General features: G+C 43.9%; 5 protein-coding genes across 16 annotated transcripts; 2 read left to right on the top strand and 3 right to left on the bottom strand.

Annotated features, from left to right (window-relative positions):
- Positions 1-382: 382 nt before the first annotated feature.
- cenpx (centromere protein X) lies at positions 383-1,702 on the bottom strand. Of its 2 annotated transcripts, none has more exons than XM_047038668.1 (5): positions 1,639-1,702; positions 1,291-1,342; positions 1,148-1,201; positions 931-1,019; positions 383-634 (listed from the first exon to the last, which is right to left on the bottom strand). In XM_047038668.1, the coding sequence occupies exons 1-5, from the start codon at positions 1,666-1,668 to the stop codon at positions 620-622; spliced, it is 240 nt and encodes a 79-aa protein (XP_046894624.1). In that variant the 5' UTR covers positions 1,669-1,702; the 3' UTR covers positions 383-619. The 2 variants fall into 2 exon arrangements, with proteins under 2 accessions (XP_046894624.1, XP_046894626.1); XM_047038670.1 differs by having other exon boundaries at positions 1,291-1,339; positions 1,639-1,684.
- Positions 1,703-1,773: 71 nt separating this feature from the next.
- Positions 1,774-3,413, bottom strand: LOC124479765 (heterogeneous nuclear ribonucleoproteins A2/B1). 3 transcript variants are annotated; one of them, XM_047038656.1, is made up of 5 exons: positions 3,324-3,413; positions 2,978-3,072; positions 2,679-2,774; positions 2,378-2,524; positions 1,774-2,144 (listed from the first exon to the last, which is right to left on the bottom strand). In XM_047038656.1, exons 1-5 carry the CDS (start codon positions 3,331-3,333, stop codon positions 2,022-2,024), a joined length of 471 nt encoding a protein of 156 aa, XP_046894612.1. In that variant the 5' UTR covers positions 3,334-3,413; the 3' UTR covers positions 1,774-2,021. The 3 variants fall into 3 exon arrangements, with proteins under 3 accessions (XP_046894612.1, XP_046894613.1, XP_046894614.1); XM_047038657.1 differs by having other exon boundaries at positions 2,978-3,069; positions 3,324-3,397; XM_047038658.1 differs by having other exon boundaries at positions 2,087-2,178.
- Positions 3,414-3,759: 346 nt separating this feature from the next.
- Positions 3,760-11,686, bottom strand: LOC124480085 (transmembrane channel-like protein 6). Of its 4 annotated transcripts, XM_047039155.1 has the most exons (20): positions 11,271-11,675; positions 10,951-11,058; positions 10,542-10,618; positions 10,169-10,309; positions 9,852-9,995; positions 9,577-9,685; positions 9,373-9,460; positions 9,025-9,279; positions 8,405-8,601; positions 8,160-8,304; positions 6,964-7,145; positions 6,068-6,152; positions 5,735-5,832; positions 5,559-5,654; positions 5,389-5,464; positions 5,035-5,168; positions 4,763-4,939; positions 4,547-4,625; positions 4,294-4,392; positions 3,760-4,138 (listed from the first exon to the last, which is right to left on the bottom strand). In XM_047039155.1, exons 1-19 carry the CDS (start codon positions 11,300-11,302, stop codon positions 4,309-4,311), a joined length of 2,307 nt encoding a protein of 768 aa, XP_046895111.1. In that variant the 5' UTR covers positions 11,303-11,675; the 3' UTR covers positions 3,760-4,138; positions 4,294-4,308. The 4 variants fall into 4 exon arrangements, 2 of the variants coding, with proteins under 2 accessions (XP_046895111.1, XP_046895112.1); XR_006957508.1 differs by lacking the exon at positions 5,035-5,168 and having other exon boundaries at positions 4,763-4,985; positions 11,271-11,686; XR_006957509.1 differs by lacking the exon at positions 5,035-5,168 and having other exon boundaries at positions 4,763-4,922; positions 11,271-11,686.
- A 794-nt stretch (positions 11,687-12,480) lies between these two features.
- syngr2a (synaptogyrin 2a) lies at positions 12,481-15,818 on the top strand. The gene is made up of 4 exons (XM_047038929.1): positions 12,481-12,724; positions 13,629-13,866; positions 14,052-14,188; positions 14,425-15,818. The coding sequence occupies exons 1-4, from the start codon at positions 12,626-12,628 to the stop codon at positions 14,629-14,631; spliced, it is 681 nt and encodes a 226-aa protein (XP_046894885.1). The 5' UTR covers positions 12,481-12,625; the 3' UTR covers positions 14,632-15,818.
- Positions 15,819-16,416: 598 nt separating this feature from the next.
- Positions 16,417-27,543, top strand: nbr1b (NBR1 autophagy cargo receptor b). 6 transcript variants are annotated; one of them, XM_047038363.1, is made up of 22 exons: positions 16,417-16,664; positions 18,016-18,078; positions 18,203-18,221; positions 18,330-18,352; positions 18,523-18,708; positions 18,933-19,010; positions 19,172-19,368; positions 19,694-19,819; positions 20,079-20,282; positions 20,457-20,616; positions 20,876-21,145; positions 21,282-21,410; positions 21,505-21,580; positions 21,973-22,086; positions 22,286-22,462; positions 22,655-22,888; positions 23,029-23,233; positions 23,488-23,724; positions 23,840-23,916; positions 24,310-24,382; positions 24,597-24,693; positions 24,973-27,543. In XM_047038363.1, exons 1-22 carry the CDS (start codon positions 16,563-16,565, stop codon positions 25,144-25,146), a joined length of 3,021 nt encoding a protein of 1,006 aa, XP_046894319.1. In that variant the 5' UTR covers positions 16,417-16,562; the 3' UTR covers positions 25,147-27,543. The 6 variants fall into 6 exon arrangements, with proteins under 6 accessions (XP_046894319.1, XP_046894317.1, XP_046894318.1 ...); XM_047038361.1 differs by having other exon boundaries at positions 20,079-20,312; XM_047038362.1 differs by having other exon boundaries at positions 18,924-19,010.
- Positions 27,544-27,598: the final 55 nt, after the last annotated feature.

The raw sequence follows: 27,598 nt of genomic DNA, 5'->3' as shown, positions 1-27,598 counted from the left end.
TCCGTAGCAGAGGTCCCTGCTGCCAATCCCCCCCCCCCCCCCACCCCAAATATAACCAAACATCCCAGGACAGCAGAAGGGAACTTCAAAGTGGCCGGAGGGGGTACTTCTTTTTTCCTGGCACTTGTCATCATCTAAGGGGCTGGCTGCTCCCCTTATTACTCTAATTGCTTCCAACTGCTCTGGGAGGCTTTGATGAGGGGCGCCAGGCAGCATGCTGGAAGCACCTGTTGTTGCACTGAGGAGCACAGGTGGGCCATGTAGCAGGGATGCTGGTGCTTGTGGTGGCAAAGGGAGGAGCAAAGGAGACTACACTGTGGAACTCCGTTTCATTTCCGGATGAAGGCGTTTGGCTCTCATAACATTATTTCCGAATACAACATTGTTCACAAACATATTTATTTATTTGCAGTATTTACATTGTCCAATGTCAAGATCCAGAGAGTGGGTGAGATGTCCAGAAATGTGCAAGGCCACATTACATGTGAAATCTTAGGTTGACATGAGTGGTAAGTTGACACTGACACAATCTAATAGTTTGAATATCAACCCTGGGTGCAAAGGGGCTGGGAAGAATAAGTGCACTGTGCACAACACTCTGGCTCCATCTCCTGACAGGCTAGAAATCAAGCAGCTGGGGAGGAAAGTATGGAGGGAATGTTAATTATGTTTCATGATTCTATCATGCACTACTGAAGTGCACATTTGCCCACTCTTCCTTAATGTGACAGGATTTAACAGTATAAAACGGCATGTAGTGAAAAAGGCACAGTAGCCTTGTGTTATGCGTTGAGACAAAGTGGCCAAAATGTACAAGGCCAGTGCTCAAATATCTGTAGATAATGTACAATTATGTTGAGAGAATTTCAATACAAGTAGTATATTTCTTTTCTTGCATATGTAAAAAAAGATCGAAATGTATTTACGCACCAGTTGAGGTAAGATCTTCTCCAAGTGTTCGATGTCCACCTGGTCACAATCTTCTGTGTCCGCCTGTTTTAAAGACCTCTGAGCAGCTTCTGAAAAATGTCATTTCAGCAAAGAACTATGATGAGTAGGCTATTCATATTATTCATATGTTATCTGAATTCATTATATATTATTCCAAACCAGCTGCATTTGAGAACGGCAATAATCAATGTGTTACCTTGAACAAATACTTTCAGCATCTCTGCCATGAGCAGGGCAGCATTCCCACTAACTGACAGAAACAGGAGAAATTAGTGGTGATTCAAATGATATTTTTACCAGTTCAACTTGACGTCTAGCCTGTAAAAAGAAGTCTCTCACGTTTGGTTTTCTCCTCCTTGAAGAAACTGTTAAGGAGTTTGCTCACAGTCTCCTTGGGAGAGAAATGTCATACTTAATTTGGATAGTTATAAACCATACTACATATACGTAATTTAGCTAAATATGTCGTACTGTACTGTAAGTTTGCCATCCTAGCTTGATTAGCTAACGCTAGATTTCTAGAACTGGGAACTGCACACCCTTTCAAGGCTTAGTCCTAGCTATCTAGCTCACCTTTACGGTGTAGCGAGTAGCTTACAGATATTTTAAAAACCCACATTGAAACATATAGCTTAGAACTTTAATAATTTATTCTAATGAATACTGTCACAACTAAAGTAGTCCGACCTTTTTGAATGCTACTTCTTTCTCCGCCATCTTCCAAGTTCCGGTGTCCCAGTCAAAGCTAAGCGCAAAACACTCGACGAGCGCGCTCTGAACACTGATTGGTTACATGTTTAATGACGTCACTCGTAAAGCATCGTGAATTGAATAACTTTATTTTTTAATACAGAATATATATGATATACAATTACAAATACAACTTCTTGTATTAACATTTTGAAAATAAACGTAAGTTATTTATCTGCAATTCTTGATATTATTTATACAACGTGATCATGTCCATACACAAAAAAACAAGCCTTTTCAATATTTTTGAAAAACATACATATCCCTGTGCTTAAACATAACTATTTTATTCACTTATTCACTAGGAAAAGGGACACAGTCTATTTCTCTTCCTCGTCATCCAGCCATTGAGCATCTTCAAGAAGGTATCCAAGGCCCATAGATCGTCGTGGTCTTTGCTTGGAGATAATTGTTGTCTGTTCACTCGTTGGTTCATCTTTCCTCTTTTTGGAAATAAGGGTTGGCTCAATAATGCACCTAATTGTTAATCCTTTATTTATTTACCCATTATTTATCATAAATGTATTTTTTTAAGAGATTTATACAGTAAACTTTATTCAAAGATATGTATACATTTTCAAAGTTATTGAATTTTTACATGATGTGATGCATGATATGTTTAAGGTGTGATTTAAGCATTTATAACTGTTCAAGGAGAGTTGGGTGACTGACTCACCTTGGGGGTGTAAACTCTCCTGGTCGCCACCTCGGTGCCTCCTATATAATGAGGTCCAACCCAGTCTGCCATGTCGGCTTCTGCCTCAGAGGAAAACCTGACATAACCCAGGCCCTGTGGGCTTCCAGAGGAGTTGTCCTTGTGGATCTGTGTTTTAAAGGGATGATATTGCCAATATATAAATTGCATTACGTTCAAATCAATCACTCAAACCTGAAAACAAAGATTGACTATACATTACACTCACATTACAGTCATACAGCCAGTGTAATTGGCAAATTCAATTATCGGTGAACTTTACCGTGCATAATGTTATGTTGCCCCATTCTCGGAAGTAAGCTTGTAGATATCCCTCATTTATATAAGGGTTCAGATTCTTAACAACCAGTCCATGGTCCTGATATGCAGAAGCAGAAGAAGCAGACAATTGTGTTACCTGCCTTCATATCACAGCTACTCTTAGTTTTCAGAGGTCTGTACATAGGGTACACTTTAAAAAACAATCACTGAATACGTAAACTACAATACAAAATTAGATGTAGTATTATATTTGTAATAATTGTTACTTTTCAAAGGTACAGTGTATAAAAAAATATTTACCAGTTCGTATATTTCTGCAAAACGCCTCAAGTTTTCTTTAGGGAAGCATATGAAGACTTTCTTCGGAGATGTAGCTGGTTCCATTATGAATGCTTCTGAAATAAATAGGAGTATATACCACGAGGGTATATATACATCAGTGAAGCAGCCCTAACCACTTTCTTTAATTAACTATTCAGCTTATGCTATTTTAATACTAAAATTAGTCCAATCAGTGGCGTAACAACAAAGTTCAAGAAAAAGTCAACAATACTATATTTTTCTTTTGTCTTAATTCAAATTAAGAATCCTATAACCCCACAAAGAATTGTTGTGTCTTCACAAAATAGAGCACTAAGGAACTTACCAGTGAGCATAGAATATACCTTCTGCTAGACTTCTTCCAGTCCAAAGCAGTAAGACAGCTCAGCTACACTCAACATTCGCCTTAAATAACCTACATCAAGGAGGTGTCATGAGACAACAATGGCCCCTCCCACTTCTGACGTCACACATGTACAGGTGAACTTTATCTAAGCTTGAATAGGTTTTAACTACTAGAGTAGTATCCTCATTTTTTTAACAATGCTGCAAAACAAGATTTATCTTTGATGATGGTATGTCCCATCAGTATTTGCCCATAAGGCTTTTCATATGCTCTGTCTTGAGTGGTTGGACTGGATTGATGCGTGTGTATGTGTGTGTGTGTGTGTGTGTTTAAAGGTCGGTTTCATTTTCTCTACAACTGGGACTTCATAGTGACAGTTTCTATGTTCCAAAAAGTTTAACATTGCATAAGAAAGTTGTGTTAAATCATTGTTTAATGATGTTACACCAAAAAGCAACTGTAATTCAAAGAGGCCTTTAAGTAAACATGCTCAACATCACCATCAGGATATTTTACGACCAAAACTTTGAACATGCTTTGTGACCATTTAATCAGCATATAATTTTTTTTTTTTAAGTTTATAACATACACAATTAAAAGGTAAACGTTAATACACTATCATATAATGATTGGACTTCCTGCAGATGGACAACAAGGAAATGTATGTATATATAGTTTTGCATGTACACAGGTGGACTATGGGTTTGATGTCATGGGCTGATTGGATGCCCTCGGCCTCTGATGGTTATGGATGTGCAGTGAGTGATGTCTAAAAGTTTAAATTATCATCAAGCCTGAAAAGTGGAAAATGTACAGACAATAAATGTGTAGTAAAAACATGAATCTTTTCAAATGTTTATTTTCAAATGTTTAATGTATTCTTTTATTTTTTTAAGAACAGCAGATCCTGGCTATGTCTGACGCATTGTCAGTGTATGTGTATACCCACCGCTCTGCCCTGAGGTTAATGGCTAGAAGAGGGAAGAGGATGCCTCTCCTCATGGATGGCCTGCACTTTTGTAATTAGAAATGCTTTGTCTTTCCCCTCCTTCACAGACAGACACACACACATACACAGATAGACATGGCAAGAATGTAGGGTTGAGTTGATTACACTGAGGTACATACAATACGACTACATTATAAGAAATACACAAAGCATCAATGCTGATAAACAATAGCCCGCAATTGACTGTACAAACATTTTCTATCTGCTCCTGTAGCAGTCCGATGATTTTTCCCTGGCCGTCTAAAATTTGCATGTGAAGGTAGATTACCGTTCTGAAAAAATAAAGAGTTAAAGATGGTTCAAACGCTGACAGTAAAACAAGGAGTACGAAAGCAAATATTCTGAGAATTCAACCTATGTGCTTTGTCTGTCATCTTGTGACACGTGAGCAGCTGAGGTAATTACTCACAGGCAGACCCCTGCAACCAAAAACAGGATGAGAAGGTTCTCCACCAGGTAGGTCTGGGCCCATTGAAGCCATGCCAGGCTAGGGTGGTTCTTCCCCATCTCCTTGGCCCACTGTCTGCCAGACTGGAACATGGTGCTGAGGTTCCTGAAGGGCCCACAGTCTGGAGAAGGTTTGATCCTGTTGGAGATGGATGGACAGGAAGACAGAGAAGCACAGTGGGAGGCTGTGTACACAGCACAATGCGAGAGAGAATGCGGATTTAACACACTCACGTCCAAATGGTGTATATCACGGACACGGCAGCGCCCAAGAATGCAGGGAAAAAGAGGAGAGACATGAAGAGGGTGCTCATCTGATTGGCCCTCCAGGGTTTCCGGGAAGCCTGACAGTTGACCATCAGGCTTCCCTGTGGAAGTGAGCACAGTTGGATTGACCAACGGACAGGCATAAAAACAAGCACAGCTACTGTTCAATGTGTATTTAAGGGGTTTTGGCACAATCCTTTTTGGGTGAGCAGAAGGGTGTTGAGTCAAGTCATTGAACGTTTAAACAACTTGTTTAATAAAACAAAACAAACCCTGTGAAGTAAAGATAGCGCTGAGCTATGCATGTGAGATGGGGCCTACCTTCTTCATGTAGAACAATAACAGCAACTTCATGATCTGCACTGCTGGTAGTAATGGCGTAAACAGAACACCTAGCCTGTAGGATTGGAATGTACATTTGTGAAAGGAATCTTAAAATGGTGGAATAAAAATAGCAATTACACAGTCTGTACATTGCAACATCAACTTACCAGGTGAGTGTTTGTCCATAGATTAGTTCCAGGACATTGCGAGCGATGTCAAAAGCCGGTTTCCTCCTACTTTTCAACACGGCTTGAGAAAATAGCCTGGGGGGAGGGGCAGTGTTTTATGCGAATATAACAAGATATCTCAAGACATGTAAACAAGCTCTGCAGTGTCTACTGACCTCCACAGACATTCTCCAAACAGCGTGTAAAGCACAGTGAAGAAGAAGTCCACGAGCAGCAAGCGATACAGCTCTTGACCAACAATGGTCTCCCAGCACTGAGGAGAGACAGCAGTATTATATATTATACTATTCAACAGTAGTCCATTGTATGTGTCAGAAACTGTGTGTTCTTCAAATGATGTATGATGCTAATGTGACCCTTCTCTCAGCCTCAGCCTGTCAATTGCTACATTACAGTGTTTGGCAGTAGTGGTGGGTGGGGAGGGGGGGGGGGGGCGTGGAGTGTTATCACAGGAGCAGCAGAAGGCAGCCAGGTGTTCTCTCCCTCACCTGTTTGCCATGAAACTCTGCCGGTATCCGTCCAAGCCAATGGTAGCATAGCACTCCCAGGACACTCACCTTCAGCAACAGATTCCTACAGGAGAAGGTCTGGTCAACTGTGCTACTGTTTTCAAGAATACAGTAGCTGGCAGCGCTGCAGTGGGTAACCACAGAGTTCATAATAACTGATAACTGAGCAGTTAAACACCTAATCTAATCTTCCAGGTGAAATAGTAACCTTATCAAAATAGACCAGAATGTTTTTCATTTGGTGAAAGTGTGTATATTTAGCTCATGTCGTTGGAATGCACACCAGTGAGTTGTAACTGGAGAAAGGAAGGAAACCCTACACAACCAGTTTACTCTGGAACTTCTGTAGAAATTCAAATCAAATTCCCCATCCTTTTAACATGAATTGATAACCTCCATGCAGAGATACCTGAACACATAATCTTTTAGTTGCATAACCCATAACCCATAACAATGACTGATAAGGATCAGCAGATGCGTACTTTACTATGCAACATAACCAAAAATGAAGCTCTTGCAAAAGTTTGGTAAGGAAAACAATACTTTTGCATGCTTAGGCCTGTATATTTCCCATAGTGTCTTGCTAGTCGCAAAATACTTTCTGTCAAGACTAATCATCACATAATTTGTTCAATAGACAATTATCTTAACTTCATGCGCTGGTCCCTCCAGATTGAAATGTTTTATGGAAATGTAAGTGTTGTAATGTGTTAGGGAGTGTGATGCTTTATATTACAGTGAGATGACAGAGCTATGGGAGGCTATATAGCATTAGGTAATGAATGACAGCAACTGGCATATTTGATATACATTATGTAAAATGCATAGACCTGCTTGCGATGAAAAAAGTTGCAATCCCAAGTTTTTATACTCACCTTAAGATGGCTACATAGATGCACAAGCTAGGTGAGTCATAGTTCTCCACCCAGGACACTACGTTGAAGACGCCAGGTATAATACAGGACACCAATACTGGCTTGATTAGCAGGCTGGCTTCTTTCACCAAACGGTGCTTAACATCCTCTGCTGTATTCAGGTCAGATGAGGGCTGTGACTCCTAATGTGTACAGAAGCAACCAGTGGCGCATCAGGCAATAGCATCTGAAAATTTCAGAAGAATTGTAGCTGGAACATGGGTGGTGCTAACTGAGTTGTCACCCGAGTTTCTGCAACATTGTAAGGCATCTCGCTAAATGTGTAGTTGTGCTGTCTAGGCCTTCTTTATAAGCTTCATGTAATTGGCTGTGCAATGTCAGATCACTTTGTATTTTTGTCTGCTAATAACCTTTGCCATTTTCTTTTAAGAGGCATCAAATGTTGAAAGATAAGACTCGCTTCAGAAAAAAAACAAAAAACAAATGTGTGACTAAATACCTACATGTGTGTCAAAGTGCATAAACAAATGGATGAACAGGGCACTCAGAAAGATAGAGCCTAGGCACACAGCCCATGCTATTAACTGGACCACTGTTCTCCTCAGACGCTGAAGAGAGGGGGGGCCCAGGGGGACGAGAACAGAAGAGCCAAGATAAGAAGAGAGAGAACACAAGAGACGAGAGATCATAGAAGAAGAGAGAGAGAACACAAGAGAGTGAGTAATATTAGAAGTGGTGAGGACAAGTGGAGTGTCAACAATTTGGTTTTGCAGTGCTGAGAAGTTAACTTATTGGTCTGACAGCGGTCTGACTAGCAGGGTATGTGTGAATGTGACAGGAAACATTTGACTCCAGTTCACTATTTTAGCAGAATATGTCAACGTAAGAGTAGAGATAGTTGGGTGAGCCCTCTAATTGTAATACTGAACTGAAGATAATTTTCTTCTGAGCTTTTACTAATAATTAGAAATATACATGTTGAAATAGAATGATCTAGATGCACTTGCACGATCAACATTTCCCCTTTCTCACTTTCTTGTCTCTACTTCACATCTTACTTCCTTGGCACAACTATGCAGAGACTTCCAGTGTATCTGAATGCCACCAGCACTGAGACGCAAATCTTACCACAAACACATTCAGCTGTTGAGTGAGCCTCACAACACAGCAGAGTGCTGATGTCTCTAGAACTGTACCTTCAGTTGAGTCCTGAGGTTCTCCGACTGATGTCGGACAGATGCCCTCTTAATGACTTTAAAATCCCAGGAGCAGAACACTTTAGGTGCCAAATTTGCGTGAGACTTGAGCACACTAAAACTCCTCCCAAAGGACTTGGACAGGCTGGTAAAATCAAAATAAGATTTGTATTTCTATTATATGACAAAAATGAACTAAAAACATTAGACAGCTAATAACAAAAGGAAACAAGTGTGGATCCTACCTGTAGACAAGTATGACACAGGTGAGAAAGAAAGCAATCCCAATTGTGCAGAAATAGGCCAAGGGTATGTTATAGGGCAACATCAGAGGGTTGGCACAGATTGGCTCATTGCTGCCTTCCTCAGTCACAGTGTGTCCACAGGTGATGGTAGAGTTGGTGTAGTAGCCATAGAACATCACACTGGTCGAGAGGTAACCCTGAGGGAGATGGGAGGCTCAGTAAAACATGCCAGGGATCATATGGCTGAGTGGTTAGGGAATCGGGCTATTAATCAGAAGGTTGCCGGTTCGATTCGTGGCCAAGCCAAATTGCGTTGTGTCCATGGGCAAGGCACTTCACCCTACTTGCCTCGGGGGGGAAATGTCCCTGTACTTACTGTAAGTCGCTCTGGATAAGAGCGTCTGCTAAATGACTAAATGTAAAAGGGGCTTACAGTCAGTACAACTCTATACTGCATAGTAAGTTATTCTGAACACTTTACTGTCACTCGTGTCCAAGTCACACTAGTTTGTTGCTCTTACCCTTTACATAGTCTTGCTTTTGTTTTGTTACTAGAGCTGGTTTGGCACTCAAGTCACAATGAGTTGTTATGTAGACACCAGTATCTATATGCATCCTACCGTCCCAGTAAGAAGCTCCATCCCGTACCCGTGCTGGCTGGGGGGGAGGTAGGGACTTTGGATAGCCTGGGGGAGGACCAGGAACACGCCGACGCTAAGGAAAAGGAGAATGTTGAAGCGCACAAGGGTCCTGAGGAAAAGGAAATAGGAGAGCACTCCTGTGCCAAAACGACCGCCGAGCCTCTTCAGCGCCCCCTGCCCCAACTGCAGAGAACTGAGGAAGGGGAGGCAGCTGTACGTGCCATGGCGACAAGCCTGTGGATGATAACACGAGGGCACACATGAATGCACGCGTCCAATTCCTCCCTTGACAGTTCAGCTGTGTTAGGACGCCTGGGCTACGCTCACCTTTACAATGTGAACCTTGAGGCACTCACAGTAAGGAACCTGTCTGCTTGAGAGGGAGTTTCCCACTTGATCATTCACCGCAAGTTTCCTATTTCACAAGAGAATATCAGCATCAATCAAGTTTCAGTGATGATGAAAATGCAGGTCATTTCACCACTCAACAGGTAATCCAAATGGAAGGACCGGAGTTTGAATGACTCTTACTTCAGCTCAGTTTTGGCAGCCAGACTGAGAGGCATAGCACGGAGGCGACGAACACGATCTCTCACTGACAGACTCAGCAGGGTTTTCACCAGCTGCTCCTTCTTGTTCTCTGTCAACCAATGAACATGAACATGACCAACACTGGGTGAACAGACAACTGATTTAAGATTAAGGACTTCAGTCATAGCCACCCAACCTAAGAGTTACTGAGTGAAAACTCAGTTGACAGCTTCAACAGAAGTAGCTCATGGGTTGAGGGGGGCTACTCGCTGTACCTTCGCCTCCGTTTTCAGAGTCTGACAGAACATTGTTCATGCTGGTGCTGGTGGAGATCCTAGGGTTTTGGACCCTCTGCCTGGTCCTGCACGGCTGAGTGGAACAATGTGTGCCCTGGCTGATGATGGCTACTTGACTCCGTCCTGTGTAAACACAGAAACCCCTGTGGTTAGACTCGGAGCTATAGCAGTTCAAAGTTTGAGAAAACCACTCAGATTGGCAGATTAGATGGTTCCATATGGTTCCCTTTTGTTTAGCTTTCTTAGTTTCACAGTCAGCTTACTTGTATGGGGTCGAGACTGTTGGCTGAACTCACCTACAGCATGACTGGGCATGGAGGAAAGGACTTTCTGGGTGGCAGCAGACCAGTGGTTCCTCCTCAGTGGGTTGGTCTGTGAGGGGTTATCCCTGGTTTCCACCTCATCTGGCCTGTCCTTCATCTGAATAACTAGACTATCTGAGGAGAATTTGTAAAAGATTACATTATTTATATATATACCATACAGTTGTGAAGCGAGGTGGCTTTATCGGACTGAGTTTGTGTCAGATAAAGTGGGAAGATCTGAAATATTGTAGCAACCTACACCTAACCCCCCCCCCACACACACACACACACACCCACACACAAACACACACACACACACAAACACACACGCAAAGCAGACAGTCGGCTCATGGCACAGACTTTCCTGTGCATTTCCCCAAGGTCTCCATCTCCAGAGATGCACGGCTGCAGTCCTGGGCCTCGTCTGCAACTGCCAGGTTCCTTGGGAGGAAGGAGGGGTGCAGAGAACAAGGAATAGGGATACTATGAAGGCAAGAAACCTTATGCAGACATTTTCTATATATGTTTTTAGGTATTATGGTGGAACATGGATACTTAATCATTAATACTTATTATAAGTCAAGAAGGGACACAAGACACAGTTTCCAAGAGAAACAGGAGATCAACAAATGACCAAAGAGCAAATCAGGTTTATTTATGCGCCAGTAGAATATGGTGTCATCATAGCCTAACGATAAAATAAATATTCTTGCAAGGCTTTATAAAATTGTAGATACAATGTTGTATATGATACGATGAATGATAAAACATACAATATCAGCCATTCACATTGGTGCCAAGGTGAGCCATTCACAAGCCTCATCTTGCCTTCATCACTTTCATCAGTCAGGGAATCTAAGTATGGTCCACTGCAATAAAACCTGATGCAGATATTTGTGAAACTTCAAAAATGGAAGAAGAAGAGCCAACTGCTCAGTGCTCAATTTAAATCAAATATAACGGTTTCATGTGATAAATATTGTGACTTTTGCAATTTGCAAATTACTATTCCAAAGTACAAATTGGGCAAAATCACCTAACCTATAAACAAGAAAAACTCTGGATTTAATGCTTGATAAATTAAAAAACTCACTCATATTCAAGATCCACTTGATAAGGGTTCATAGTGAAGCTAACATGAATTGCAAGCCTATATCCTTTCTGGTCTTCAGTCGCTGGCACAAACTTGTATCTTTCTTAACAAACAGAAGAAGAACAGGGAGAAAAACATGTGCTTTTATAAAAACACAGAATATACAAAACTGAAACGAAAAACCCTGCAGCCTGCCCAGTAAGTTCCTCTATTGAAAATAAAGAAACACTTTCTTCCTGGGTAAGCCAGACCTGCTCGTTTACTCCACCCACAGACCCTTATCGCAATAAACCAATGAAGTACCAAACCTGCCATAATTATAAATAAATACATGTTTCAATAAATATATGTATACATAAAACATACAAGTTCCTTACAAATGCATTCATCAATATTCATTATCAATTAAAAAATATTTATTAATTTATTTCCTTCATCATTTCTTTCTGTAGTTATTAATTTTCGAATGTATTTATTCATGTCCGTGTATGTTTATGGTTCTAAGGACTTATGTCAATACTATATTTTCCTTTTTCCTGGGCGTGACCATTTCAGAGAGAAAAATTAATTGTGTGGTGAGGCTGAACGTGGTTGATTGGATGACACCACAATGTAGTATTTGGTACCTTTGTGAGATATACCTATCTTTTTGAAGGGTTTATTTATATCAGCAAAAAAAAATTACATCCCGGAGCGTCATTGACCGTCCTGTAGGCTATTAGCTAATTGACTCCATGTTTAAACCAGTTACGATTTTGTCTAATCGCTGTGATTAACACTTTGAGCCAGGACTCAGGAGTCCAGACCGCTCGTTTATGTCTCACTTGAAACGCCACAACGTCCAATCTGATCCTTGAAATGCAGCTTTAAGCACTACTGCCATCTAGTGGTATAATACGTATACATCCGATTGTGGTCAGTAAAAAGTAGCTTACCTTTCAGGCCCCAGCTATTCGTTTAAAAAAATATAGAACTTTAAACCCGTCTCTTTTAAATTCTAGACGGCCTTTTTAACGGTCTATCATGTTATGTCTGACATACATGTGTGATTTCATTTGGACCATGTAAATAATACTATTATACTCGTCCTGATGAAAATTGTATGGATATGGTTTATTTCGTTGGCCTCGTCGACCTAGTCGGTTTCTTTCGGCCTCAAGTATTCTTCGCTGACGTTGAGATAGTTTTTCATCCTGGTGCCAGGAGGGCGGTCCTTAAACTTTTCAGGAAATTAGTGAGAACTGTGAAAACCAAGCTACCTAATCAACTTGACAGCTGCACATATATCTAGACACTGCCTGTGTGCTGCTGTCTGGGCTTTCAACTGATTTAACGCTAGGTCATTTAGCAGGAAAATGGAATCTAGTGCCTTTGGTGCCTCGCTTGCCGGGGGTGCTTTCGATTTGACGAGCTTTGTAAAACAACCTCAAACTATAGTCCGCATCTTGAGCTGGGTGAGTGATGGCCAGCAGGCTAGGTAGCTGCATGCTAATGGCTAGTTTGTTAGCCAACCAAACTTTTGACATTACACTACCTAGCTTAGTTGACTTGCTACCTAGCTAACGAAGGATACAGACTTACAGTACTATTCAGCAATATTCGGTTTCAACGTTTGTCTGACATTTCTGAGCTGTACCAGTCTTCACAAAGGCAATTTCTGTAGATTATTATGGAAATTCGTACAGTACAGTATGGATCCAACCACTGCTCGCCAAGCAACAAGTGACGCAAATTATTTGAAACAGGCTAAAGGCCTAATAAAGTTTTCATTTAAAATAAATTATTTAAAAAAAACTTTTACTCTAAGTAAAAGCCTTTACCATAAATGGCAACCTTACATGACGTTGTCTTGGTAGGGAGCGACGCGTGCTCTTTGCATATCACGCAATTCGTTGCCCAGTAGGTTCTAGTTGGTTCAAAAACCCACAGCTGGAATAAAATAGATTATTTCTCAAATTAAGTTAACAAACAAGCCATTTATTGTTGTGCAATCTGACATCATTCAATTATGACCCTACATTTAGATGAAATATCCAGCGAAGATGAGAGGTCTGGGGTTTTTGTGCCTCCCAGGTTCTGTGATAGTGGGTGGGGGAGGAAGCCTAATCATGCTGTGTGAATCATGTGATAGCCTAGGTCCTAGGAGTTTCACACTATGCTGCTTGTAGAAGCTTTCCTTCAGTCTGAACTTCACATCTGTGACCCCTCCAGGTTTTGGTCTGAAGCTTGATCTGATCTTGTGTATCCAGCAATATTCCTCTCTGTGCTTAATAACAATGTAGCCTATGTTGTCAAATAGACTGCTAAGTCTGTGTTTATTCATTACCTGTTGTACCCCTCTCTTTTGGACACTCTTAGCTATTTTCCATAGTGGTTTTTGCGACCATTACTGGGGAAGGCTTTGTCAACAAGCCATCCTCGCAGGAGTTGTATTGCATGTTCAACCAAAATGAAAATGCCTGCAACTTTGGTCTGGGTATTGGAGTACTGGCCTTCCTGGCATGTGTGATCTTCCTCGTATTGGATGCCTACCTGCCTCAAATCAGCAACGCTAAAGAGAGAAAGCATATTGTTACAGCCGATCTGGCCTTTTCGGGTAAGTGTTTTAATGCTTTCAGTTGTTTATTATATATTATTTGGAAAGCACACCAGGGTGTCCATTGTGGGACTCCATACTTGAGCAAAGGTGAAATAGGCATCTTGCTAGCGATAAAAAGGCGAAAGCCCAAAAAATTGTGTTTATCAAGCCCTGCTCACTTGCGGCTGTTTGGTGCATGGCAGGTCTCTGGGCGTTCCTGTGGTTTATCTGCTTCTGCGTCTTGGCCAACCAGTGGTCACACAGCACCGGTGACTTAAAAAATGTTGGCGATGCTGCCCGAGCCGTAGTGACGTTCTCATTCTTCTCCATCTTTACCTGGGTGAGTCACTCCTATTATAGATATGACTAGCCACGGACAGATAAGACTCTTTATCCACACTTATTTGCTTACTACTGTCATTTATTGTCTCTGAATGACTACTTTTATTTGGCATCAGAATGTTCACTTACAGAAGAAAATGGGTTGCTGTCTGGTCAACATATTAGTGGGTTGCAGATAACTATCTAAAGAAAAATATATTTTAAAAAAAAAATCTTTTTTTCCGCCTTCTACAGGGTCTTTTGGCTCTATTTGCCTATAAGCGATTTAAGCAAGGAGTAAGTGACTTTGACCAAGGCTACACAGACCCAGCCAACGACAACAGTACGCCCTACCCACCCACCTATCCTCCCTACCCAAACAGCGGCCCTGAGGGCTACCAGCAGTCACCTTTCAGCCAAGCATCGGAGCGTCCTGGAGAATACAAACCCCCGGCACACTAAAAGATTGCCCTTCTCAGACATGAAATAGGGGAGAGGGTATTTTTAAGTAGTTGCCGACAATGCCTCAGCTACAGACTGGTTTCTGCACTCAGTCTTTTTCTCCTGACTGTAACTGCTCAGTTACAGCTCGCCCTGTGCTTGCATGTGGAATGGTGCTCTGAAATGCAGTCGGTTTGTATTCATGCCATATGGAGTGGGGTTTGGAGAGATTTTCAGCATTTTATGATTGTGTGTAAATTAGTCAATGACTGTGCACCGTCTAACAGCCTTCGATATAGATGCCAAACACAGATCTTCCTTTGGAGAGAGAAATCACTGTTGACATCATCATCCTCTGTACTTACTAAATGTCTTTCTCTCTTTCGGTTATAGTTTTTCTTCCCTGAGTTGTACACCTTAAGCCTGTCTCTTCACAGCCAATTATTTACATTTAGTCATTTTACATTTGATGCAATCACAATGATGGCTGCTTTAGACACATCATTCCTCACTGGGGAAATATCATGTGTAAATGAGATCTTGCATGGTAGACATTTGGAGCATTTTTTATTTAAATCGGTTTATGCTCTATTTACATTTATTGAATACACATTCAATCATTCTACAGCCTATTGTTACATCATAGGGTACAGCAAAGTTTATGTTCTCTGCAAACCCATGCATGCTGTATTCTTTGTTACAACCCCACAACTGTACTTTAATTAGAGCACATAGGGACTATGATAATCAAATCTATAGATTTTCTTCATAGAATGTCTTTATGAATAACCACTGAATTCACAAGTGTGGTTTTGTGTGTACACTGGATAACAATATGCCTTGTGTTTTTTGGGCAGTTGAATGTATCAATGTAATAGAAATTTCGCTATGCTATTTGAATAGTTACAACAGTTCAGATTATTGTTTCTGTTTTTATTTGCATAATGTTACTGCAAAAATGGCTGTATATTTAGTTAAGTTGGGTTGGCTGTTAAGACCCCTTACCACATTGTGTGGGACTCCTACCTCTGCCAAGCTACAGGTGTTTTCCAACTGGGCCTTCCAAAGGCTTCTGTCTGGGGTGGGTTTCACCTTCAGTATATGCTCAGCCAAATTCCAATCTAAACAATAGTACTGCAAATACTGATATTGCAATTATAAACCATGCTAGTTTGGGATATAACTTTTTTTTTTGCACACCCATTGTTTTACTTCATTCATTCATTTACTTCATTCATTGTGTATCATTGCTTGACAGCAATGATACACAAGTGCCTTACACATTCATTCGTAACAGTAATTTTACTGTACTTTTGCCAAATAAAGATTTCATTGTTCATGAAGTAGCCAAACCAGCTTTTTGTTAACATTTGCCTAGAAAGGTGTGCCCCAATTGTAAATATTTGAACAGTGACTCATTGTACTAGAGTGTGAAGGAGCTTGAGAAAAGAAAAGGCAGTCTGTAAATGGTTAGCTTTAAGTGTGTGTGTGTGTGTGTGGGGGGGGGGGGGGGGGGGGGGGGGGGGGGGGGGGGGGGGGGGGGGGTAGCTGGTACATAATACAATTACACCTACTTTCAGAATAGCCAAACGAAATGTACTTTCAACGTATCTCAACGGTACTGAACGACATTGGTTTTTGTCTAAAAAGTATTCCTGTTTTTCGAATTGATCGTTCCTAATGTATATAAAACTACATTGAGCAATTTCTCGATGTCGATCGCATATGCGCAGACCTTGAGCAGTGCGCAGCTTTGACGGCAACAAAAACATTGGACACTACTTCCTTACACGTGGTCATGTGGGTGTGTTTACATAGGTGATGTAAACAGAAAATACGCCTCATCCAGATAAGTCATAGGAGCCAAACGACAAGATTACCCTCAATATCTTGCCAATAAACATATATTGTAGTCGTTCATGATATGTTTTAAGTTCTAAAAGTGAGAAGCGATGGACTTCTACATCAATTTGAAGGTGAATTTCAGGGGCAATGCCAAAAATTTCCTCCTGTCTGGTTCGGAGACGAAGAGTTGGGAGTCAATGGAGGCCATGGTAAGGAACGGTAACGAATGGGTTGTGGAGTCAGCGGCTCCAGTCTCACCTTGTCTTGGCTCATGTAAAGGCATAGTAAAACTCAACGACCTTCAGCGGTTTCTGGTACAATTACGGTATCAGCTAGATTTGTACAAAGGCCAATTTGTTGAAAACGTGTATACCATATTGTATTGTTGTTTGCTGAAGGCCTGGCATGGCTATGCAGATTAGCCATCTAAACAAACACACCAGCAAATGGGCTTTAATGCTCACATGGTTTTTCCTCAATGTTATTTACATTTAACAGAAATAAGGTTCTAATGGATATTCAACATGTTGTAATGAACAGGCTGCTGTCATTGTCTCTTACAGTAGCTTTTGTTTCAAGTAATCTGTCAATTTTGTAGTCATGTGGGGTGATTTATAATGGTGAAATCAGTGTAAGCAGACACGAAACAAGTCCGGTAACATTCTTGCGTGTTATCTTTTCATCAGTTGTCGTTTTTGGCAGTGGCTAGTTAGGATTGACTAAATCAAATATATTCTGGTGGACCAGTCAAAGGGAAATTTGAGGATTGTAATCTGATATTGGCTGCCACCTATTGAAAATACAGGTTACAGTCAGCGTTAAATCACTCACTTATGGATGAGGGTTGAACATGTCTGTTGTGCCTATTGTGCCATAAAACACCAGAGCCAAGCATACTTGTTCTGAAATATACCTAGTGCCAAGAAATTCATCACGGAAGAGAGGCAGCAAGCCACAAATTCCCTTCAAATGCTACTCTCTCCCTCTGCCTCTCCCTCTCTCCACAACATAAACAGACTGAAAGTTTAATTTATATAAGTGCCCGGCTGCTGAGTCTCATTGGTCACATTTGAGTTGTGGTCTACGATCTGTATGGAGAAGAAACCAGCCCAAGGAACCACTACCCAGATGCAATGCTAGACTTGAAAGTGCAACATCGATTTGCTATTTATTTTACCAGTGAACCTTTTAGCTCAGTTAAGAACTATACGTTTTACCAAGATAGTAGCTGTAACTTATTTTCGACTCAGACACTGGCATTAAACCTTCATCATGACTCAGATCACCGAGTCACTGAGTTCATCATAATTGAAATGACCATGGTGTCTGAGAGTATGTCCAGGTATAAGCTGGCCCCCTCTCATGGAGAATTCTCCCTTCAGGCAGCTATATACCAAATCACGTAGCACTGACTAGCTCTTTCAATTGTAGCCCATCCATGGTTTATTCTAATAGGGACAATGTCTATGATGACATTGGGATCATGGTCCCTCTATGATGGTGTTATCTGCAGTGTCTGTTCACAGTCAGCTGTTTGGTCATTGCATTTTGTCTCTCCAGGTGAAAAGGTCCTTTGGTCTGTGTAACCTACAAGTGACATACTTTGACGAGGAAAATGAGGAGGTCAGTAGAACCAATAGGTCCACTGTGTTAACATTATCATGTTCTGCACTTGCTCACTTTACAGCAAGGCGTTCTCACTCAGTGTAGAAAAAAATTAATCAACGTTGTGTTTTTCATGTTTCAGGTATCCATTAATAGCCAAAGTAAGTATTGAAATAGTTTAAACTTTTCACACAAAACAGACGTTGAAATTATATCAGCAGTACATGTAAATGGTATACAACATTTGCTAATATTCTGTTTTTTCCTAGTGGAGTATGAAGAAGCCCTGAAGGTACGCAGATTTGTTTTGGTCAAAATTCCGAATGACAAATACCAACACTAAACATTTCATGAGTAGTCAAAGGAGCTTATACGCTTGTAGCTACCAGGGTGTTTTACAAGCAGTCGATTGACAGTTCTTAGGAAAAGCAGCAAAAAATTCCACTCTGTTGTTCTCCTCAGAGTGCATCGCGACAAGGGAACCGTCTTCATATGAACGTGTATGAGACCAGGGGCCAGCCCACACGCGTGCCAGCCAAGGCTAGCGCCACAGAGCCCAAGAGAGGCTTCAGGCCACCCCAACACTGCCCGACTCTGGCCCAGGTCGTCAGCCGCAAGATCCAGGCTGCTGTCCCTGAGCAGGGCATTGTAAGGACTGGACTTATACAACATGGTGTTTCAGGCTGCTTTCCTTTAAAAAATGAGCCACGAAGGATAAGAACTAACCCTTGGCCAGGGTCATACCCAGTATGATTGTGCTCAGGAAGACAAATTCACACGAATCCGGGCTAGTAGCCCAGCTAGCTGGTAGCCAAAGTGTTGACGTGGAGGAATGATCTGTCCCCTCTGTGTTCCCTGCGTTGGTCCCACAGGTGATCATGAAGGAACTGAAGGGGACAAAGGAGGAGGACAAGACCCCACCAGCCTGGTTCACATCCTACATGGAGAAGGTATGCAGATGTATAGACCCATCTCCCTCCATACACAGTATTCTTTTCATAACAAGTATCATATTTTCAGTTTTTTGATGCAGATTTCATTCGCTTAAAAAAATAAAATTAAAAAAATCAGTCTCATTTCAAGCCCACCCTGCCTCTCTCCCTTCCTCTAGTTTAAGGACCAGGTGGTGCGTGAGGCGGTGGAGAAGATCTGCAGGGAGTTCTCGGGCCAGTGTTGCATCCACAAGCCCCTGGGGGCGGAGGCCCAGGTCCCTGAGGTCACCTCCTCCACCCTACCTGGGGCACCCAGCTCAACCCCTGCCTGCAGCAGCTGCCGTGGCCAGACTGCTGGAGGAGGGTACCAGTGCAGGTGTGTGTGAAAAAGTGTGAGACTGTCTTAGAGTGTGTGTGTGTGTGTGTGTTTTATATGCGTCTGTAAGCAGGGTTCGGTGGACACTTGGGAGTATTCGAAATTTCCCTCAAGCGTTCATTTCAGAAGAAACCTCCTCCCCAAATCTCCCTAAACGTTCCTTTTTGAGATAATGAAACCTAAGACGGAACAGTTTCCCTTCATGAGAAGGCCCAGGATGATTCATACGAAGCCCCTCCCTCTTTAGCCAACTCTCTCGTCACACGGGTGCGTTCAGTCTGTCTGCAGAGAGGTGGTGAGGAGTCTGTTTCTCTCTCTCCTCCAGTGTGTGTACGTCCTGCACGCTGTGTGAGCCCTGCAGCTTCTCCCATGACCCCAGCCACAACCTGGTGAGAGCACGGACCCCCCTCTCCATCCCCGAGCACGGGTCCCCCGCGCCCGACCACAGCAGGTAGGTGATTGCTCTATGGTCCTGAAAGACAAGAGCTCTCTAAACTGAGATTCTGTATTATCTGTATTTTCAAGTCAATGATGTGAGTCGTCTTTCTCAGGAAGAAATGTCTAAACTTATACATGGCGGCTTTGGATTTGTATTTGTATTACATGAGTGTCAGTCTAATCAAATCCTTATAAGGGGCTGAACGAGATAATTTCCGACCTCTGGAATGTTCTCTTCTCCAGTGCTCTGACTCCCATTTTTTCCCGTCCAGGTTCTACCGGCGAGGCGACCGGAGCTTCCGCAAGGCGGAGAAGCAGCGTCTGAAAGCGGAGAAGCGCCAGCTGAAGGCGGAGGTGAAGGAGATCAGGAAACAGCTGAGGATGGAGAGGCGGGGCCTGCAGTGGAGCGCCGCCGGCGACGGGAGCTCCTCCCCCGTCCTGCTGCAGCCTCGGGCCACCCAGGCCAACAGCCCCGAGTACGCTCTCACCGCACCAGGCCATGTTGGGTGAAATGCCCCTTTATGAGTGCTTGAAGTACACGCACGCACTAACTCACATCTATGTCTCGGATGATGGCATATTTAGCTGAGGTGAACGAGTCAAGTATGCAGCTTGTTTCTAAGCTTTATGTTTTCCTTTCTCTTCACCAGGCGTCCAAAGCGCCCTTGCCCGCTGGTGGTGCCTGCCATGACCGCTCTGTTCCTGGACGAGAACTTGCCCGACGGCACCCGCCTTCGTCCGGGCACCAAGTTCATCAAGTACTGGAAGATGAGGAACACTGGTACTGTCTGCTGGAGCTCTGACACCAAGGTACAGGAGCTTTCAGATTGAGCAACACACTAACAAAATTCACTATGTTCGTTTCAATGGGTAGGCCATTTATAAATAACCTAACTTGTAAAGTGTGACTTACATTTCCAGTAAGTGTAGTTGGCTGGCTTGCAGGGACCGCAGATCTTATTGTGTGATCTATTTTTGTCAGAATCTCATAGTTCAGCAAAATGAGATCCATCTGATTCAATCTCTTTTGGTTTCTCTTTTCTCTTTTTGGCTCCCTCTCCACTCTCAGTTGAAGTTCATGTGGGGTAACCTCGCGGTGGGTTCAGGGGACCGCTGGAGGGAGGTGTCTGTCCCCTCCCTGCAGCCTGGGCAGGTGGGTGTTGTCAGCGTGGCGCTGTGCGCCCCGGCCCTGGAGGGCTCCTACACCTCCCACTGGCGCCTGGCCCACGGCGGCGAGCAGTTTGGCCCCCGTGTCTGGTGCAGCATCGTGGTGGACCCCCTGGCGCCTGCAGCCATGATGGCCGATGGGGTGCTGGTGTCACCCTGCGTCACCCCGCAGGTTCGTTACCCGTCCAGTCCTTCATTTCACCCTCCCTCCCTCCCACCCTCCCTTCCATCTTCCCTTCCATTTCCAGTAGTCCTGTCCACTATGTACGTTTGGGTATACTCCTCATATAACCGTGTTGTGTTTACAGGGGAAGAACCCTGTGTGCACTGGGAAGCCTGGGAAGTCCTGTGGCGTCTCCAGAGAGCAGCCTCTCATGTCGGTGGACCAGGAAGAGGGGGAGTACTACATCCCCTCCGTCGACCTTCTCACCGCACAGGTGCTCGCTGCGTCTGTTTTTCCAGCCACAGTTCCGTCCTTTCAGCCATCGCTCCTGTCTTGAAACCCCTCTCTCTTTGTTTCCTCCCCTTCAGGATTTGTTGTCCTTCGAGCTGCTGGACATCAACATAGTGCAGGAGCTGGAGAGTGCTCCCAATAACACTCCTGCTGGTAAGACTGAGCTCTGCTGGGACATGAGGGGAAGTTCTATGGGCGTATGTGAAGCCCTCTGTGACAGGCTTGCGTGTAAAAAGGCTTATGCAAATACATTTGATTTGTATTGCTGGCCTGTGACGAACGCTGAAACCGTGCACTAATACGGCGTACTAAAATATCAAACGCCTCATAAGCCAGCGAGATAGCACAACTCTTTAGCATCGTGGGGAGTGAATGGTGTGTGTTTAATTGGCAGATGCTTTTGTGCAAAGCGATATACAAGGGATTTTAACCTGGAAACTTTATTCAAATGCTCTACCACCGAGCTGTACCCCTAAAATGGCCTGACTAGAGTACATACTGGACTGACAAGTCTTCCTTCTCTACGTCCCATCTGTCCCCCGCAGATATGACCCCCTGTATGTCCCCCCTGCCCCATGATGGCCCCCTGCAGGAGAATACCACACCCCTGGGACTGATACAGGAAGAGGCTGAGGCCAAGGGAGTCACCAGCATTCTGGGTAATGCATGCCTTTTGGCACATCTGAGTAGTGGTTCAGAGGGACTTCTGAGTGTTGGATATTAAAACAGCTTATGAGAGTTGAACCAGCCACAATGGACTATTTGCTGTCCAGCGTTGTAGATGTTGACTTGCTTGGATCACACCATAGGCTCTTGAGTCTTGTCACTCAGTCTGGGCCTCCAATCCTTTCCCATCAGATGTGTCCCAGGGGGTGGGGCCTGGCACAGAAGTGGGAGGAGTCCCAGCCCAGGAGGAAGGAGAGGAGGACATCAGCGGGACTCAGTTTGTCTGCGAGACCGTGATTCGCTCCCTCACTCTGGAGGAGGCTCCTGACCACACCCCCCTGCATGGGACCCGTCCGAGGACAGGGAAAGGTGAGACTGAAGCCCCACCCCCCCCCTTCCCCCGACACATTTTATTTACATTCAGCAGAGGTTAAGACACCTCAGCACTATCTCAATGTGGGTTCCTGTAACCTATCTCTGTGGTAAGCAGTGTTCCCCATTTCGATGTAGAAACACCAGTGGTGTGCTGATGCCCCCTCCCCTTCCTCTGACTCCTCCCAGTGCTCCGCCCAGCAGCTCAGGGGGGCTCCTCCTCCACCTGTGTCAAAGGGGCCGATCATCGAGGGGGGAGGAGGGTGGAGAAGAGCCAGGACGCCAGCGCAGCGGCGCCCCTCCGCGCCACCCTCCCCGCCCCCCTGCGAGCGCCCCGCCCCGCCCCGCTCCGCACCGCTCTCCCGCCCCCCGTACGAGCCCCAGCCCCGCCCCCAGCTTGTCAGCAGGAGCAGAGGATGTCAGGTGATCTGCCTTCCCTTAAACCTCTTATCGTCCCCCCCCTCGACCGTACTGACACCGAGGCCTCACTACGAACCCTTAACCCCTCCCAAACGGATTGCGCCCCGAGTGAAAACTAACCGCCCCGTGATCCTGTTCCACAGACGGGGGTCTGGAATCCGACATCGAGAGCATCTGCGTGGGCGCCAGTGGCGATGAGGCCAAGGAGGGAGCGGAGAAAGACCCCGAGGGGGAAGCAAACAGAGAGGGGGCCCGCAGTCGCTCGTCCTCGGCCTCCTCTGAGGATTACATCATCATCCTCCCTGACTGCTTTGACACCAGTCGTCCACTAGGGGAGTCCATGTACAGGTGAGTGGACCACTCGTGCCAAGAGTGCTCCCAGTTTCGATTTAGCTTCAAGGAATGGATTTAGAAAGGATACATTACAGATTGGATCTCCTTATTTTTTTTTTCATTCCCAAAAATACTACCTGTTTCACATTACAATGATAACACTTCATCTCGAGGCGTGTGAGCTCACAGTGAGAGAGAACGACCACGCCCATCGCGACGGCTTCACAGATGAATCAATCCATCCACTGTCTGTGGTGTGCCCCCCCCAGCTCCGCCCTGTCCCAGCCTGGAGAAGCCCTACCCGAGACCCCCGGTGATCCCGACCACAAACGTCAGGGTCGAACCACCCCAGAGGGAGAGGGGGGGGAGATGGAAGAGGCCACCGGGGCGGTGTCGGGGTCCAGCAGTGCCAACGACATGCTGTGCACCTCCCAGACCCTGGATGATGAGCCTCTGACCCCTGTGGTGGTGGCAGCACCCAGGCCCAACACTGCTGCCACATCCAGGTACACACACACACACACACACACTCACTCATCATCTTGCATGCATATACACACACATTCTCCATTCTGGACGGTGGTCATGTCCTGTAAAGAGATGGATTGTTGTGTGTTACAGTGTGGACAGTGATGCTGAACCATCAGAGGGAAGTCTGGATGTGACCGGACTCTACCAGCCTGGGGACACGGGTGATGGTAAGGAAACACAACTAGATCACACACACACGCAAACCATCTGACAGTCAGGAGGTGCCACACAGTCTAGCTCAGTTGGAACTTGCTTTATTGAGTGATTTGTCTTCATCAGGTTATTTAGGGCAAAAATATGACACATACACACACACACACAACCAGAAAAGACAAAGGCTTGTTGTTCCCACATAGCTCGATCATGTGCTCTGCTTGCTGCCCCGCTGTCTGTCCTGCTGCTTGTCCTGTAGTAATCCTACTGTAAAACCCTGCCCTTCACAGTCCAGCTCCCATCAAATAGAGCTGACCCGCAAGGCCAGGTAGCCTATGGCCAGGTTTGCGGAGTCATGTGTATCATGGGACCCTAACCAGCGTTGTGGTGTCTGTGTGTCTTAACAGGGACCAGCCCGGTCCAGCCGCAGCCTGACGACGCAGCTGTCTCCGGGGGAGCCGAGGCCTCTGAGGACCCCAGGTGAGAGGAAGCCCACGTCTTCCTGCTGCGCTAAAAACCTCACGCCGCTGATGCTGCCGATTTTTTATAACGCCCGTTGATCGAATGACCGATATCCAGAAATGCATACGTGATCTCGTGACGTCGATGGCCGTTCGGACGACAATGACCGTTAGGTATCGAGCTCACAATCGAATTACGTTATCACAAACTGCATACGTTATCTTGTATGCAGGCACCCAGGCATCACGGGTGGGCTGGTGAAGGGAGCTCTTTCTGTAGCAGCATCAGCCTACAAGGCTCTCTTCACTGGGCAGCCTGGACCAACACAGGTCAGTACATGATTGGCCACTTGCGCAAGCCAGTAACAGATAGCTTTGCAGGGCAGGAAATGAAAACAGGAAGTGTCTAAAACTAGACATGCACTCAGTTGATTATTGATTTGGACCAGTGCCGACGAGGAAATCGATCTGGAACCACCTCGCAAGTGTGCATCTCCTGAAAGGGCACAGCCCCATTGGCGGTTCAATTCTAGTGTTCCACGAAGCCGTAGGCACCAATCCGTTTTAGTTTTACTGCTCATCGGCGTAACCTGTGTGTCTGTCTCCCAGCCGCCTGTGGACGGGACCACCCAGGACACCATGATGGCGGTGCTGGTGGAGATGGGCTTCGGGGACCGTCCCCTCAACCAACGGCTGCTGAAGAAACACAGCCACAACCTGCTGGATGTGGTCAATGAGCTGGTCCAGATGACAGATAATGACTGGTACTCTACACGCTACTGAGGAAGGGAGGAGGAGGGAGGAGGAAGGAGGTGGAGGAAGGGGGAAGTGGCCTGACCTTCGATGAGAGGGTAAGGACAAGGTGGAGCGAGAGGAGGTGGTGTTAAACGGCAGTGCCTCGCCTTCATGGCCTCCTCCTCTCTTCCGAGTGGAGCACGTCAACGGGACGTCACATCCTGACTGTGAGCGGAAAGAGACATTCCCGGAAACTCTGGGATTCTAGACTATCAAATAGCTACAGTCTGTAGATTCACTCATTCATCCGTAGCCTTTAGTGGTGTTTTGCTTTTGCATAGAAGAAGCGAGAGGAGGAATAGAGAAAGTGAATAACAATTGAATTTGGTGGCATCACTATGGCATCACTATGACAGCAGTGGTCAAAATATCAGTTGCTATCAACAAAGTTACATGCACATTCACTCTTGTGGCCATAGCCTGAGGCAGAGTCAATATGTAGCTATAGAAAACTAAAGAGCTACAATTTGCATAACAGAGTATAGGCAATAGGTGTATAATAGCTAGCCTACTTTATCAATGCCCAGAATCAAATGGGACTTATTTATAAACATACTGTAGGTGTTGACTTTGTATGATGATTATTAACTACATAGTGTGTTCAAATAACAAACACTTTACATCTTTGGCTGACACTCAAACCAACTTGCATTGCAGTATTTACTCAGAGGCCTCATGTCCAATAATCCCCATCAAATCATTCAATTTAGTTGGACGTCCTTTGAATTATTCCTGTACCTGCTAAGAGGTATTTGATTGATTGATTGCAAGGTTAGTTGATGCTATATGCTTCTAGTTCTCACAATGGACGGTTTGATTTATGCCATTTTGTATAGATAAGAAGCTTTTTAAATGCTATTATGTGAGTTTGTGTGAGTCCCAGCCACTGTTCCCAGAGTGTGCATGACTGTCAATGTTCGAGAGACTCGGCTTCTCTGTGTTTGGTGTCACCGGTATAGAAACAAACCTGGACACACACCCAAACACTCCTCCAAACTCTCATCTGATTTGCTCAAATATCAGAGTACTATTATGAAGTGATACTGGTTATTCATGATTGAAATACATTCCCCCCTACTATTGTGATGTGATTTTCCTATAGCTGACATCATGCTGTGGGTATTTGAAATGGGTGTGTCAAATGTAATTGCAAACAAGAAATTGGGACCATACATTTAAGACGCACTCCAGAAGCATCCATTGGAAGAGTTTCAAATGAGGACCATACAATAACGAAAGGAGAAAAAAAATACCAATCCGAATTTCTATTTTTTTCTTTCTACTTTTTTTTCTGTTGTACAAAGACTGGACTAGTGTGTATGAGGTCCCGTTGAAAAGATCATTGTCTTAAAGAAGAGCTAACCGCTTTCACGTGACATTCACATTCTACTTTATTGTTCTTGTGGGTCCATGAGTGATGGTATCGACATTCTCTATTATAAGCTTGTTGTTTCTTTTTGACATAAAAAGAAAAAAAAGAAACGCATCAAGTTTATTCCAAACTTGAAAACTGACTGGAATCAAAAGATGTATCAAAAGGCTGCAGTGCTTTCTTTGTTTGTTTCTTTGTTTCTGTGATATGGACAGGCTGAGTGTGCTTTCGTTTCTAAAGTGAAGTGAAAGGTTCATTATGCTATCTTAAGGGTTAACGTATTGGTTGTTTGAAAAAAAAGTCACTGAGAATGTTGTTTTTGATGGTCTTCTCTTTGAAATTGGCTAATTTGTGTTAGGATTTGCACTGTTGTACATTTATGTTAGAAACTGTTGCCGGAAAATATTTTTTGATGTTTTGCACTCATAAAAGTTGGGAGAAGGATATGGACATGAGAAAAAAGCAAAAGCACTTATACATAGAAATATATATGTTATGTAGGAATGGAAACAGGCTTCTAATGTACTGCTTTTAAGAATGGAGTTGGATTTAGTTTATGTCCTCGATGTCAAACCAAAGTTGAATGAACCTCCATTATACTCTGATAGTTGACAAAATATTAAGTTCCATTCCCAGATTTACAGTGAATGTGCAATATAATAAATATTATTATAATGATGATAAAGAATTGGTAGTGTTTTTCAGATTTTAAGAGGTTATAAAATAAAGAACAATTGTGATGATGATGATGATGATGGTATTTTCAATAATTAAAATTTTGAAAGTCCAGTCCCTGAAATATCTATTGAGACAGAAATGATATTTCAGAAGATTATTCCACTTGAAACATAATGAAACGTACTGTATGCTTTCCAAATGGTTAGGATATTTTCATCGGAGGGAACAGAGGTTTTTAAAGAGAATGGTGCCGATGAAGCTTTTTCTGTGTTGCACTTTATGGACATTATATATGTGATGTACAAATCTCTGTCAAATAAAAGTCACAACACTCACGAATGTCTGTAGTTTTGAGATGTCTTTCTCCGACTGAGTCTGCACATGTATATT

The sequence above is a fragment of the Hypomesus transpacificus genome, chromosome 17, assembly GCF_021917145.1.
Source record: "Hypomesus transpacificus isolate Combined female chromosome 17, fHypTra1, whole genome shotgun sequence".
NCBI lineage: Eukaryota > Metazoa > Chordata > Actinopteri > Osmeriformes > Osmeridae > Hypomesus > Hypomesus transpacificus.
This window is presented reverse-complemented; position numbering and strand designations above follow the sequence as displayed.